The 16,063-nt window shown below is 46.3% G+C and overlaps 1 protein-coding gene across 1 annotated transcript; it reads right to left on the minus strand.

Annotated features, from left to right (window-relative positions):
• Positions 1-12,451: 12,451 nt before the first annotated feature.
• On the minus strand, positions 12,452-15,734 carry LOC119268568 (1,4-dihydroxy-2-naphthoyl-CoA synthase, peroxisomal-like). Its single transcript, XM_037550225.1, has 9 exons — positions 15,387-15,734; positions 15,114-15,236; positions 14,887-14,988; positions 14,680-14,718; positions 14,498-14,596; positions 13,432-13,479; positions 13,110-13,205; positions 12,843-12,965; positions 12,452-12,708 (listed from the first exon to the last, which is right to left on the minus strand). Exons 1-9 carry the CDS (start codon positions 15,717-15,719, stop codon positions 12,592-12,594), a joined length of 1,080 nt encoding a protein of 359 aa, XP_037406122.1. The 5' UTR covers positions 15,720-15,734; the 3' UTR covers positions 12,452-12,591.
• Positions 15,735-16,063: the final 329 nt, after the last annotated feature.

The raw sequence follows: 16,063 nt of genomic DNA on the forward strand, positions 1-16,063 counted from the left end.
GGTTTTAGTTGTACGAAGTGCTCATCCGGTGTTGCTCTGAGAACGAGATATGTGCAGCTCCTATCGGGATGTTGGCGCATCGGGCGGTCTTCCTGGTCTTGTACTCTTGTTTTACCATTGTCGAAATGTCTTGTAACCGGGATTCCGAGCCTGATCGGGTCTTCCCAGGAGAAGGAATATCCTTCGTTGACCGTGAGAGCTTGTGATGGGCTAAGTCGAGACACCCCTGCAGGGTTTTAAACTTTCGAAAGTCATGCCCGCGGTTATGTGGCAGATGGGAATTTGTTAATGTCCGGTTGTAGAGAACTTGACACTTAACTTAATTAAAATGCATCAACCGCGTGTGTAGCCATGATGGTATCTTTCGGCGGAGTCCGGGAAGTGAACACGGCTTGGAGTTATGTTTGAACGTAAGTAGTTTCAGGATCACTTCTTGATCACTTCTAGCTTCTCGACCGTTGTGTTGCTTCTCTTCTCGCTCTTATTTGCGTATGTTAGCCACCATATATGCTTAGTGCTTGCTATAGCTCCACCTCACTACCTTCTCCTACCCATAAGCTTAAACAGTCTTGATCTCGCAGGTGTGAGATTGCTGAGTCCTCGTGGCTCACAGATACTTCCAAACAGTTGCAGGTGCCGATGATACCAGTGCAGGCGACGCAACCCAGCTCAAGTGGGAGCTTGATGAAGATCTTGATCGTTGTTTTGTTTCATTTCCTGTTGATCAGTAGGGGTGCCCAATTGGGACGATCGGGGATCTAGCATTTGGGGTTGTCTTCTTTTATTTTGGTTCCGTAGTCGGACCTTTGATTGTACTTTGTATGATGTATGTATTATTTATGTATTGTGTGAAGTGGCGATTGTAAGCCAACTCTTTATCCCTTTCTTATTCAGTACATGGGATGTGTGAAGATTACCCCTCTTGCGACAAGCCTACCATGCGGCTATGCCTCTAAGTCGTGCCCCAACACGTGGGGATATAGCCGCATGGTGGGTGTTACATAACTATTTACCAGAAAGGGTTCCAGGTCATGTTCCTTTATTTTCGAACCTGTAGGGCCACACACTTAATGACTAGTAGACATTATTACCGAATAAATGAGTGAAAGTCTTTCGGATGGTTTTAAGAATTTCAAAAAGGTATAACATGATTTCAGGAAGTCCGAATCTATATATGGAAAGTTTTCAGGGGTCTCGGAATAGGTTTCGAAGACATCCGAGATTTTACATGTGAAAGTAAGTTGTGAAGAACCGTCATAAGATGACCACCCCTAGTGGGCCCCACATGGCCCACATGGGGCACCACCTCCCTATGGAACAACACAACATTAACCGGTAAGAAAAGGAAAGCGTTAATTTTGTTACCATAACTTAGACAGGTCAAATATAGCAATCTGTAAGTGAAAAATATTCGTCCATCTTGGCCATTGGAACACACGATCACTGACTAGTCAATTTCTGACCAGTATGTAATAAACATCTAACAGAGCCCAAAATACCTCATTGTTGATGGGGCTACGAAGGCCGGTCGGTGATAATGCTCATCAGTGACGTGTGGCCAATGGTCAGTCCGTAATGCGGGGTCACTGCTATTCCGATCTGTAGTAGTGTTCGCATAAGGCCGCCATACTCACCCTCGCCTACTAATCTCCAACCACGTTGCTAAGTATACCCCTAGTAAGTTGATTCTTGAATTTAAACACAACCTTATCTAATTTAACCAGCATTACATTCTCAGGAACATTAGAAGTAGTCCCAACAAAAGAAATTTAAAGTACCCGGTTGCTTAATTTGCATGCCCGAGCTCTAGTGACTGGTCCTTGTTTTTCTGGAACTTGAACATGTGTAGCGGTAGAGGCTCTGAGTGTAACAGTGGTAGGGACTAGAGATGTCCTCATCACACTCGGAACTTCCTCAATTGTGTCATGCTTATGACACACAATATGTAAAAGCTCCTGCTACAGAGCTGTTGACGGTGTCCTGGACTAGGGGGTACTCACCACGTCATCTCCCGATCTATTAGATTGGGCCGAGGACCCCCATGGCCGTATACTCATGAGCCAGTTCGGACAGCTGCCGCATACAAGGAATATTTCACAAGACTTGGCGATCAAGACAAGGACTCCTCCCCACCGGCCTATTCGGCTAGGACTCTTGTTATCCTAGGCCTCTGGTGCATTATATAAACCGATGCCAGGCTAATCAACTCCATATACAACAATCATACCGTAGGCTAGCTTCTAGGGTTTAGCCTCCTTGATCTCGTGGTAGATCTACTCTTGTACTACCCATATCATCAATATTAATCAAGCAGGACGTAGGGTTTTACCTCCATCAAGAGGGCCCGAACCTGGGTAAAACATCGTGTTCCCTGCCTCCTGTTACCATCCACCTTAGACGCACAGTTCGGGACCCCCTATCCAAGATCCGCCGATTTTGATACCGACATTGGTGCTTTCATTGAGAGTTCCGCTGTGTGATTGACAAAAGGATCGATGGCTCGCCTGCAGATCAACTGCGACTTCGGCATCTTCGTCACCAGCTCGACTGGTCACCTTGGTTCGACCAAGAATTGCGCCCCGTGTTTGGATCACCATGTCCGGACGAGGGCCTTCATCAAACATCAACTCCGATCTCTATCAAGATCACGGAGGAATCATCTATGGAGCTCGGGGGCTCAACATCAATATTGCCCTCAAGCAATCATGCTGTTTTTCTGGACAGCGAACTTGTATCTGCCACCACCACCTCCTTGAGTATCGCTTTGATGATCGCTTTGGTGGAATTGTGCGGAATTGAGTCTACAACAACCCTGGAAAATTTCATCGAGTTCCGATGGAGGAATCTCTGGCAATCCACGATATACCGGAGCCCTGTCAAATCTGGACGGGAATTTGGATGAGTTTAGGGTGTGGTGTCCAGCTTCTAGCTCGAACGTCCTTTGGAAGATCCAACCGTTGATCGGCTGCGGAATTCCTATATCTACCACCTCTCAAAATTTCAGCTCGATCCGACCGTCCAAACTCCGGGAATCTTCCGATTAGTGCATCACTTTTCGGATCTATTTTCTGCGCGAAAACGAATCCGACCCGAGTTCATCTTTTTTATGAACAGGATTTCGGACATCCCTTTTGAAGGAAGTTTTGTATGGGGTATTGTGTTTTGTTCCCGAACACATCCCACTAACTGTAAGATCTTTTGAACATTATCTTCAACATCATGCTGGTGTCAAACCAGTCTGGCAATATTACTCCATGGCTACCGACCTGCGCTAGACACGGCGTCACTTTGTTGAGCCGAGCTCAACTTCTTCGGATCATCATCTCAGCAAGCCGAACAAGAGCCCGGCATCGCGAAGGATAAATCATCACCAACATCGCCGCTCCACGGATTACACGGAGCGGGCATATTGGCATCGCCGCACGGTCGCTTCATCAAGCCGGCATCGACCACGTCACGACCTGCATCGACAGGGCCGCACTATTGCTTCTTCAAGCTGGTGTCCATCATGCCGACCTACTTCGACTCATCAGCTGACGTCGAGGCTTCGACATCTCGGCTGGACCGGGGGCTTCGCCATCTCTTCATCAACCTACTCCGGACACTTCGGCATCACTAGCCGACCAGCTCCGTCACGTTAGCTGGGCCGAGGGCTTTGCCTCGGTGAGTCAACCATTACCAGCATTGCCATGCCGTCTTTTTATCGCCCATCAGGCAATGGGTGTGCAGAGCGAGTCCCAATTTTGGGAATCACCTTCCTTCAGATTGCTACAACAAATAAACCAGGTGCTATTAATCCCAGTATTTTTTGCTTGTTTGGGTTCATTTTTCCCAAGGAATTATTACTCTGGTTTGTCCGTCATATGTACACAGGTCTATCAAATGGTGGATGCATTAACGACAGTCGCATGGTGGTTCGGTCAGTTTCGGTACATAGTCCGGCGAACGCCGCACTCGGAGCTCGGACCGACCTGCGAAGTCAGGCTTTGCCACGCCTTTACCGCATCACGCCGACGCCCTGCATCGACTTGACTTCGGCGCCAGGCCATATTTCTTTTATTACTCACTTTGCATAAATTATTTATTATGCAACGATTTTTTAATTATCATTATTACTATTACCTCTGATTTGCACTATTTTTGTGCACAGGAAAATGATCCGGGGACTTCGGCGTCACTCTGCCGGTCTGCATTGACCATGCTATGTCACCACTTCGGTGTGTCGAGCTCTCCGCTCCGCCACCTCAGGACCAGCTTGGGGGATGGAACCTTGCCCCGCATCAAGCTCGGACCGCGTCATCAATACCGAACACATTAACCAGCTAAGTCGCTTTCATGCTCAAAGCTTTAATTTCTAACTTGTGTTCGGTTCGACCAAGCATTATACTTTTTTGAAAAAAAGTTGCTTGTAAAAAATTTCCTTGTCTAAACTTTGTTTGTGACACACAAATTCAAAGACCCAATTCACTTGGGGGCTTCATTTATGAAGCATTTCCTCTTGCATATGATTATACTTGTACGGCTTCGTTCCTTGTTCGTGTATTATGCCACAATATGCACCATATTGACTTAAGTGATTTGCAAGCTGGGTTGCCTCGCTCCTGTGTTTACCCCTACGTTCCTGATTGTTCGGTTAGGGAGTAAAGGGAGCACCTCTGCGATTGTCACGATTGGGTCAACCGAGCCGGACCTCAGACTGGGTGAAGCCGAAAGCTAGCGCTCTTATAGTTTTCAATGATGGTCGGCACACAACGGAACTCATGAGTACAAAAAATCTATTGCACAAGTCTCATAATAACAATGAGCACCGAAGAAAGGTATCGGTGGGGGTACTATTTTCTTCGAAGATTCTTCTTACACTTCACGGTAATATAGCATAAGTTCCCTGAGCGCGCTTTGTCTGTTACAGCCTTATGGCCTGATTGCCTGGTTATTGGAAACACCGTCGATATTCTCGACCGATGGAGTACATAACACTTTCCGGTCCTTGACCGAAGAGGGAGAAGTTGACGGTCAGTTAAGACGCGTTTAAAGTTCGGTTGAACATAGATATGATATAAGTACTTCGGTACATGCAATCATTCCTCTACCCAAGTCACTTGGGGGCTCTTAAGTTTATTTGAGCCGTTTTATAATAAGTGTTCTTCTTCTTAGTCGTTGCAAAGTTTTATTATTATTTATCACTCCTTTTTCGACACAGTGTGCGGTCACTAGCCGGGGAGCCTAATTTCTCTCTCAAAGCCGCTAGAGTTTAGTTTGCTAAACTGGCCTGATGAGAAGTACTCCGCCCTCGGGATAGGAGGTTGAAGCCATAGGCTGACCCGCTCGAAGTCTTGAGATAGGATGTATCATGTTAAAGCACGACAGAAGCACTTCTTTTTTCTCAGACCAACTTTCGGATTGGCACCGAACACTTGATATTGTTCGGACGTCATGTTTTTACTGACGTTTCTTGGTTTTCCAAGATTTTTGGCACTTTTAAAACTATTTGCGCTTCTCCAGCATTAGTCTCGCAGTGCAACGCCGGACACCTTTAGGGATTCGGCAAAAACATTCTCAGATATTGCTATATATGCATCGGTTTCGAATTGTGTCTTCGGTCAATAGTTGGGTTGTCCGGCTCCTGCACTTGCTTCCTACGTTCTGTTTTGTTCGGCTAGGCGTGCAAAGGGAGAACCACTGCGATTGTGCTTCCAGCTCACATGGTTAAGCACCTCAGTGGAGAAAGCCGAAAACTGACTTTCACAATAAGCGTAAACTGGTCAGCGATCCGATGACTATGTTAAATGATGGGCCGTTCATAACATTGGCCGAAGTGTTTACGGCTTGACCCCGACTGTCGCCGAACACTACCGGGGGCTATTAACTGGCCTCCCAAACTAAATCCTCAATATTTTGCTCTTACATTAGAGCCGAGGTTTAATGATCATGCTTAGCATGACAAACCAAAGAAAGGAACCGATAGCGGGACTATTTTCTTTGGAAGACATTTCTTCTGGTAAACAGTGATATAACTCTCTGCGTACCTTTGTTTATAAAACCGTATGGCCAGATTGCCTTGTTTGTTGTAAATCTTTGCCCTCATAAAGGCTTTATAAAGTAGGACAAACACTCCTCGGCTACTGGCCGAGGAGGTGGAAGCCGATGGTCGGTCAAACAAAGTTTTGTACAATGCGGATCCGAGCATTAATGACGTAAAGTACTTGGATACATAGAGTCATTACACATAATTTGTGATTTTACTATGGATATTGATCCTTAATTCGGCCACCCGTGCCCGCATTAAGGCTCGGGGGCTACTGGGCTTCGGGCTTATTATTTACAAATATTAAAGGGGCACATCGATCCCCTGATCTGGTGTTGCCACCCGACCAGTGTCTTGGGGGCTACTGCATTGCTTGTCCAATGTAGAAAATTTTATGTGCAATATAGTTTCCGAGGAGATTTTGATCCTCAGGTTGGTCGGCCGCACCCAACCTGAGCCTCGAGGACTGAGCACACCGCTTTTAGTGTCCCGAAGTATTCTGCCGAGTTTGGACTTGATCCTCAGGCCGATTTTGCAAATCAACCTGAGTCTCAGCGGCTACTAGGATCAGCAGTCTTACGTCATCCTTCAGGTGCATCTCGGGTTTTAGACCGATACACACCTTGAGGGCTACTGGCTATATATCTCGGCAGAGAATAAATTGCACCAATAAAAAATATTCACAAAAATCAGCCCACATTCGGGGTGGTGCACCACCTCGGAAGCAGTCCGGCATAAAGCTCGGGCGCTAGTGGCTGGCTCCATAGAGAGCATTTCCGGCATTAAGCTCGGCTAAACTCCTTCAAACTTTTTTGAACCAAGGTGATATGACACCTCGGATACATATTCCGGCGTTGGAGCTCAGATACATTCCGGCGTTAGAGCTGGGAAGCGGTCCGGCGTTGGTGCTCGGCTGCAAAAGATACCTTGAATGCAGTCCGGCGTTGGAGCTCGGACGCAAGAGGACGCTGCCGCCCGGGAACAACTTCAAACCCGAGGTGTGGCATAAAAATAACAAGGCATTGATAAAGGCCAGAAACTTAAAGGGGCTCCTCGGATACCCGACGTGTAAACTCACCGAATGCATTTCGGCGATCCTCAAGATCGAAGATGAGAAGATTTGTTGAACCAGTTTTCAAGACCATCAACCGAAGATCAAGAACAGTTCGGAAGAATCGAGGAGCATCCATAACTTGAAGACCGGTTCAGGGGGCTACTGACGGTGTCCTGGACTAGGGGGTACTCACCACGTCATCTCCCGATCTATTAGATTGGGCCGAGGACCCCCATGGCCGTATACTCATGGGCCAGTTCGGACAGCTGCCGCATACAAGGAATATTCCACAAGACTTGGCGATTAAGACAAGGACTCCTCCCCACCGGTGTATTCGGCTAGGACTCTTGTTACCCTAGGCCTCTGGTGCATTATATAAACTGAGGCCAGGCTAATCAACTCCATATACAACAATCATACCGTAGGCTAGCTTCTAGGGTTTAGCCTCCTTAATCTCGTGGTAGATCTACTCTTGTACTACCCATATCATCAATATTAATCAAGCAGGACGTAGGGTTTTACCTCCATCAAGAGGGCCCGAACCTGGGCAAAACATCGTGTTCCCTGCCTCCTGTTACCATCCACCTTAGACGCACAGTTCGGGACCCCCTACCCGAGATCCGCCGGTTTTGACACCGACAGCTGTCAAGGGGGCGTTACCTAGCCAAGTTCTTCTAAGAACATAATATGTGAGTCTTTTATATCGAATGCCCAAAATCGAAAGAAAACATGGTTCACCTTGGTCTTAGAGCCCACATGTTTGTTACGTAAGATACCTTGCCACACACCCTCCTCGTTTTTTTAGAATCGCCGGGAGGGAGCTCCCCCACCTGAATATATTACTCAAAGGACTGTTGTGGCAGTGAGTACAGAATTATATAGGCATGGTGCAACGTGCAGAGAGGTAGGAATGCCACGAGAAGACGTCCTCCTTGTCTTGTGAACTCACAAGACGATGCGACCAAAGGTCCAAAGCAGAAATAAGGTTCCTCAAGGTTATTACAGAGCTTTGGTCTATTGATCTAAAAACCATGTCATTACGTGTTGTCCAAGTCATCCAAAGCAAGGCCAGTAGGATCGAGGGCCATGCTGTGGTTGAGGGGCGAGCCACGTGTCTAACCAAAAATAAGTATGTGAGCCGCTATTTGTGAGCACGAAGGAAATATTTTGGAGAGTGGTTATTTGCTGTGAAATGGTGCGGCACATGAAGGAGGTTTGTAGTGGAGGGGATACTAAGGCGTTCGGATGTTGAAGATCAAGTCACTCAAGCCAGGGTGTTTGGGCGGTGGAGAGAGCTTTAGCTGCAAATTTCATGAGAAGGTAGTTGTTTTGAACACGTAAGTTTTTAAGCCCAAGACCACCGATTTTTTTGGTAAACAGACATTTTTCCAAGCAATAAGACATTGAGCACCTGAGCAGGCATCCTCTCCTACCCAAAAAAAACCCCTTCTCAGCGAGTCCAAAGATTTGATTGTTTTCTTTGGGATGCGAAAGACAGACATGAAGTAGGTGAGGATTGAATCCAGAACCGTGGAGATGAGTATGAGTCGATCGCCTTTATCGAGAAGTTTGGCCCGCCAGCCGGTAAGAAGTTTCCTAGCACGCTCTACTAGGGGGTTGAAAGCATTGGTGAGAGGTTTGGTCGGAGCGAGAGGGAGGGAGACCGAGGTATATTTGCGGGAAGGAGGCGTATGAACATCCCATGGCAAGGGCGATGGAAGCAGTGGTGTCATCGGTAAGAAGCTTAAATGACTAGTTACATAAGAGTGCAATGTTTTCACATCTAGATCTTGAATCTCTTTGCTACACACCCTCCTCAGTAAGAACCTTAAATGATCAATTACTTAAGAGCGCCATGTTTTGCCATCTAGATCTTGAATTTCTAAGCCATCTCAATCTTTTGTGCAGCATATGACACTCGACTTAATGAGCCAATGTTTCTTTTTTTTCGCTGCCAATACCAAAACATATTGTCCTGAAGTAATCCATCTTTTGTAGTACCTCTTTTGGCACTTGGAAGTAGGACGCCATGTATAGAATCATGTATTCATGTTGGCAAGCACATAACTGATAAGGGCAAGGGATTTGCTTTCCAACTGTTTAGTTGCTTTCTCCAACATACTTCCAATCCACATGACAAAGCTTCCAATAATGGATCGGAATCCCCAAGTAGCTAATAGGAAACTGACCTCGCTCGTAGCCAAACAATTTGGTGAAATAAGATTCAACTTCATGAGCAGCACAAAGTAGAATAACTTACTTTTATGAGGAAAAAATTTAAGCCTAAACTGCAAGCACTTCTCGATACCATCTAAATTTTATTTCAGTGCTGATGCGAACCACATCCTTAGGCTGATTAGGCACAAACATGTAATTGTAAAATTTAATGCACCAACCAGTTCAGCCAAAAGTCCGAATCCCACACACACACACATGCAGGCACTCTTGCCTCAAAGGTGGGCACAACAGGCACTCACATCTGTGTTTTCTGAATAGGAGTGAGCAAACGCAGTAGCCAATACCATGTAAAGTTTCATGCACAAACAAGTTCACCCAACGAGTTTCTAAAACCAATGAGTTCACCCAAAAGTCCGAACTGATGGAGCATTCCACATGTACTTCAATAGTAAGTATATATTACATTGCAATGATATTCACAAATATGGCATTTTCTTTCGTGTACACAAACTGCATTTCCAGCAACAGATTGTCAACAAAATTTCGGCACTTTGTAGATGACAACAATGTCCGCACTATCCACGCGAGATGGCAGATGTGTGGGTTCTTGTTAGAGTTGTGTTGAATATAGTGTACAAGGTAGGTTACAGTTGGACTAGGAGTTGTATTGTTTTTACATAGGATATGGAGTCGTGTCCTAGTAGGACACTTGTATCCTAGGCCTCTCATATATAGCGGGGGTAGACACACGATGTAATCTATGCCAACATAATAGCACGGGCACGCGGGGGAGCCGGCGGCGTGTGCCGGCGCTCGGGCAGCCGGAGTGCGGTATTGTGACGGTGTCACGGGGAGGAGCGCTCGTAATCAGGCCCCGGGGATGTAGCCATAGCGGTGAACCTCGTTAACAAATCTCGGTGTCGTGCTCGTGTGATTGTTTGGTCCTCGAATGATCAACGGTATGCCTCGAATTTATTCTAACAAGTGGTATCATGAGCTAGGTTGTTCGGAGGTCGTTGTGTTGATCAAGAGGTGGCCGAACTGTGTGTTGATTTCGTTCGTCGTGGACGGCGTTTGTGGATATCAGCATAATCGGACAGCGGCGGAAAAGAAGCAACGAGAAGCCGGCAGAGTTCTCGGCGAGATCGGGTAGCAGCATCGTATGGCGCAAGCAGTTGACGGATCGATTGATGCAACGCCTGGAAGCGGCTGGTCTGGTGCGCGTTGGCGCAGCGTTCGTGAGGTCCAGTTAAGCAGCGGCCTGGCAGGAGCCCGTGGCCCATGTGTGGCTGTTTGGTCAAGCCTGGCTGACCTGGTGGAGGCGTGCACGGGGGCGTACGGACTACGGAGGCTGGCAGGGCTGCATTACTGTATGGTGTGGAAAGCTATGAATCTGTACGAGAAAACTGCTGCTGGATATGCGAGGCAAGGTGAGATTTGTTTGAGACAAAAAAAGGAAGGATCGAGTCCTCATGTGACACAGAAAGGCAGGAGACAGATCAATTTGGCGATGGAAACAATTCATCACGTTGGAATCCATCAGATTTAGCAGGAGTTGACAAAGCAACAGCCGGTTGAGCTAGAGCTACTACACGTGAAGATCAAAAGTTTTTGGTCGCAAGTGCTAGTAGTACACGCATGTTCTGTCGTGTACTTGTGCATCACAGGGAGATTGCTCACGTATTTTTCACAAAGTCAGCCGTACAAAGAACCAGAACGTCAATGGGTGTCAGGTTTGAGGTGGAGAAGTTTGTGGAACTGGAAACCTTGGGTTATGGCAGACATGAGTGAAAGATTGTTGATGCGACAGGGATGCTTGAAGGCGTTGCGGGAAGTCATGCCAGCTCAGATGAAATTATCATGTGATGGATGGAAATTCACGGAAGACGATTTGGGAGCCTCGAGCGTGTCATGCAGTCGGAGAAGTTCGGCTTGGTTGGACTAGATAGTCTGACGGATCGACGTGAGTCGGTTGATACAGAAGACGGTGTTGGGATCGGCGACGACGATATAGGCGCGTGATGCTTTTGGTGACTGACTTCTGGGCGTGGAAACACGCGGCACGGGCCCAGAGGGCTTGTGTGACTTCGACAAGACTATGACGTAGGGTTGATTCAAGGTGGTGTATACACGGAGCTTGAAGTCGATGAGGCGCAGGGGTGGATTGATCATCTACCATAGAGTCATGTTGAAGGTGGAGCTGGATTGAGGGGCTATGATGTAAGGATCCAGGGAATCGAAGCCTATTCAGCAAGCGGGAAAAAAGTGAGTGACACGCAGTTCGGACTGGAGCCCAGTGGTCTGATAGAAGCGTGAAACTCGTCACCAATCGGTGATGATCGGTGGTACTCTGCAGTGGGGGTTGAGTGGTGTGGGTTCGCGACCCTTGAGACTCGACCGGGACAGCGGAGGCTCGACGCGGTAATAGCGACGAGGCGTGCGGTATGCACGGGGCATGGAGACGGGCCAGGGCTCTGGTGGTCATACATGTGGTGAGACAACTGCGAATTTGACTCAGGATGACGACAAGGAACGGTGAAATTCCTTCAAGTTTCAGACAGACGGTCAAGAAAGGAGCGGTGATGTTGAGTTCAGATAACTCTTATGTGTGACACCTAATATGTGAGTTGTTCACTTTCACGCAGGTCAGTGTGTGATGTCGTGGATGAATACTCTGGAAGTTGAGAGCGCAAACTAGAGTAATGTGGAACTTAATTTCGCTCGACTGTTGACTGTGGTCAAGAAAAGAAGGGACTACAAGTTGCTGGTGGAGTTACATGGAGTCTTTGGAGTAGCATCGGTACTCATGGGATAAGTTTAAGTCCAATGTACATGGAAGTTTGACACATTGACGAATTCAAGGTGGTGGAGAATATTCGCCAAGGTAAAGTTTGTTAGAGTTGTGTCGAATATAGTGTACAAGGTAGGTTACAGTTGGACTAGGAGTTGTATTATGTTTACATAGGATATGGAGTCATGTCCTAGTAGGACACTTGTATCATAGGCCTCTCATATATAGCGGGGGTAGACACACAATGTAACCTATGCCAACATAATAGCACGGGCACGCGGGTGGCGTGTGCCGGCGCCCAGGCGGCCGGAGTGCGGTATTGTAACGGTGTCACGGGGAGGAGCGCCCGTAGTCAGGCCCCGGGGATGTAGCTATATCGGTGAACCTCGTTAACAAATCTCGGTGTCGTACTCGTGTGATTGCTTGGTCCTCGGATGATCAACGGTATGCCTCGAATTTATTCTAACAGTTCTTCTTACAAATCGAGGAGGGGAAGAGATCCAATAACATTTACTACAAGATGATGAAACCATCAAGTGGAAGTCATGGTTTCCGGGGGAACTTTGAGAAATCAGGGCGTCGTCGTTCCATGTACGCATTCTTTCCTTCTTTGGCCTCTTCAGTACCGTAGAAGATCAATGTCGCATTCCCGCCGAGCTCCTGCAGCACAAGTCCCGTTACATTACTAGTTATAAGGACATAGTATGTGTGTATGTGACATACAGGAACATCCCATCACCAGTTGAACAAGACCATGATTCGTTTGACTTTTTGACACTCCACAAATTAAGTACCTGAAGACCAGCATGACCATCATCAGCTGCATTGAGTGCAGATTTCAACACCCGAATGGCTGTGGGACTGTTCCTTAAGATTTGCCGGCACCATTTCACAGTTTCGTGTTCCAAATCAGCAAGCTGCATATGCAAAGGATATATCAAGTACATGGTTTCATAAGCACCTTAGCTGGGGCATATTGCAACCTGCATCCTAGATGAAAGTAGCAGACAACTGCCTAATAAGTAGTTTTATTTTCTGCAATCAATAATTCGGGCACTCACTGGTACAACTACATTGACGAGTCCCATTCTCTCTGCTTCTTCAGCGGCATAGAACCGTGACAGAAACCACATCTCGCGGGCTTTCTTTGGTCCAACCTGTCCACAAGAGATAAAATGAGATAGAAAGCACTGCTGCTATTTTCTAAAAGTGACCAAAATTGTTCCACGGTAGTAATGGTCGTGCTTGACGTAGAGTTCACTCCCCACTTGGCAGCTAGCGTGGGGCATAATTGTTGTATGTTCTTAACAAGAACAAAGAGAATGGGCATCTCAATTGATCACTAGTCAAACATGAAGCAACCAGATTAGTATGGTAGCTTACCAATCGAGACATGATGGAAGAGCCATAGCCAGCATCAAAGCTTCCAACCTGTCATGCAAATCACAGAGGGAAAATGTGAAGTAAGCTACGTGTAAACTTTAAACTGGTAGTGTTTATAGAAAGAAAGAAAAAGGAACAGGAATGAACAGGAGAAAAAGTAGAAGAAGCTGAAATCAATATGTTATACTTATGTTAACCTGTGAGCACGTATTTCTTAAACTTTAATGTTTCCTATATTAAAGTAATACACCTTCAGGACAAAAGGAAATATAATCAAATTTGAATAGAGGAAGCCATAGAAAAATGCGTGCATAACACCTGTTAGAGTGGCACACCAAGTCATTCTACATATATCACAAATCAAAACCTGATTATAAATCATTAAAATGGGCTTCAGTGAAGCAAAATAATTTATCTATTCATTTATTATACAACCAGGTTCATAAGTAAACGGTAACCACATTCAATAGCTTTGACTTCCACCGAGCAATTCAAGAATAAATTTAGTTGAACTCTGAGTAAGACTACAAAAGGTGGATTACTGATTTTTATCCAAATATGCTATTGTGAAGACAAAGTTGTCAGTCTTGACGTTGTTTTTTTTACCGGAAATTGACGTTGGTTATGTTTTGTCAGAACTCACTAGAAGTGCACCCATGGTATCAGGGGTGCATAAAAAAGCGTTGTACTCCCTCCGTTCCTAAATATAAGTCTTTATAGACATTTCAAATAGACTACAACATATGGATGTATGTAGACATATTTTAGAGTGTAGATTCACTCATTTTGCTCCGTATGTAGTCATTTATTGGAATCTCTAAAAAGACTTATATTTAAGAACGGAGGGAGTAGATGCTAAGGTTCTGTGGAGAAAATCATGTTGCACACTAGCAAGCAAAACTCCTTGCAAAAAGAAGGCAAGCAAAGTTCCACATGTATAAACTTCAAAAGGAGACTGCTCTTTCATACAGGATTTAAAACTGGCAATAATATAATTTATTATGTAAAATCTACAATTTCAATTTGCATACTAGGAAGCAAGAAGCAAGCTTGGCCAGAGAAACACCTTTGGACCAGTCTGCCCAAATATCGCGTTGTCAGCTGCAATTGTTAGATCACACACCATGTGCAGAACATGTCCACCACCAACTGCATAACCAGCAACCTGATAGCATACTCAACAGGACCAATATGTTGGATAATAAAAGAAAACCGATTATGAAATAATAGCGAAGGCAGTGCTCATACCATTGCTATAACTGGCTTTGGAAGGCGCCTAATTTGTACCTGGAGAAATGATTTAGCTGATGTGCTCAGAGTTAAAAATCATTTGATACAGAAATGACGCTGAACAGTGCAATACTAACACACCAATAGGCCATAGCATAACAATTCGTCTGTACCGTAAGCAAGTAGGTCACCCTGTGCAAAATGTCAGAGGAATGCATATCTGACCTGGAGGTCTAGAACGTTGAGCCGGCCAAAGCTATCAAAGTCAACATACCCATCAGAATCCCTCAAGGCTTGGTCGCCACCGCTACAGAATGCTTTGGATCCCTGTGCACCAAAAAGATCAAAGTAAGATTCAGTCCACATCGATTCGTACATATACAACACAACATGACCAGAACTACAAAACGATAAAATATTGTTGTTCCTCTAGCAGAAGGGGCAAGCCTTACCTTCCCTGTCAATATGACAACTCCAATCGAACTATCATCTCTAGCATCGCTGAAGGCACGCATCAGCTCTTTGACAGTCAGTGGTCTGAATGCGTTTCTCCTATCAGGACGGTTGATTGTGATCTTGAACAAGAAATGCAATGAGTCAAACCATTAAATACAGTAATGTAGTGCTAGAATGTTGTGTGTGTGACATAAGCTTCGATTCGCCGGCCGGTGTTTACTTGGAACCCAAAATTTTACAGGGGTGTTGGTAGGAGAGGAATGTTTGACCTTGGCGATGCCCTCTCCGACGGACTTCTCGTAGATGATGTCGACGAATCCCTTTCCATCCTCGTCCGTCGCGGCGCGCCACTCCGGAGGCTCCGACGAGACATCGCCGTGTACGCGCCGGTAGCTGTCTCCGGCGGGCGACGACGACGCAGCAGCGGGGGACGGCGCGAGGAGAGGGGCAGAGGCGAGCGGGAAGGAGGAGGGCAGGAGGTGAGCCGTGACGCGAGCTAGCCTCCTCTCCGCCGCGTCCATGCTGAGAGCCGAGAGGTAGGCGGGGACGGGGATAAGGTGACTTGCCTTCAGGCAGTCACGCTGTAAGATGCGGGCACACATCCAACGGCCATCAAGTGAAAAAAAAGCTCCAGATCTAGCACACGCACACACGGAGACGCCCACACTTGTAGTTTTCATGTACATCCAACAGCAGCTATGCATTTCTCTAAAAAAAACAGCAGCTATGCATTAAGAGCAACTCCAACACAGCGAGGCAATCCGTCCGTGTGTCCGCGCGGAAAAGATGGATAGACCAATCCAAAATTCATTTTTATTTTGTGTCTGTTCGGACAAATTTTTGTCCCAAATTTGACTCAGATTTGGGTTGGAGACGAACACAAAGCGAACGTTTTCTGCGTTTTCTTCGTTCGCCTCCGTCAGCTGCATGTCCCGCCTGGCCCAGC

The sequence above is a fragment of the Triticum dicoccoides genome, chromosome 3A (assembly GCF_002162155.2).
Source record: "Triticum dicoccoides isolate Atlit2015 ecotype Zavitan chromosome 3A, WEW_v2.0, whole genome shotgun sequence".
Lineage (NCBI taxonomy): Eukaryota > Viridiplantae > Streptophyta > Magnoliopsida > Poales > Poaceae > Triticum > Triticum dicoccoides.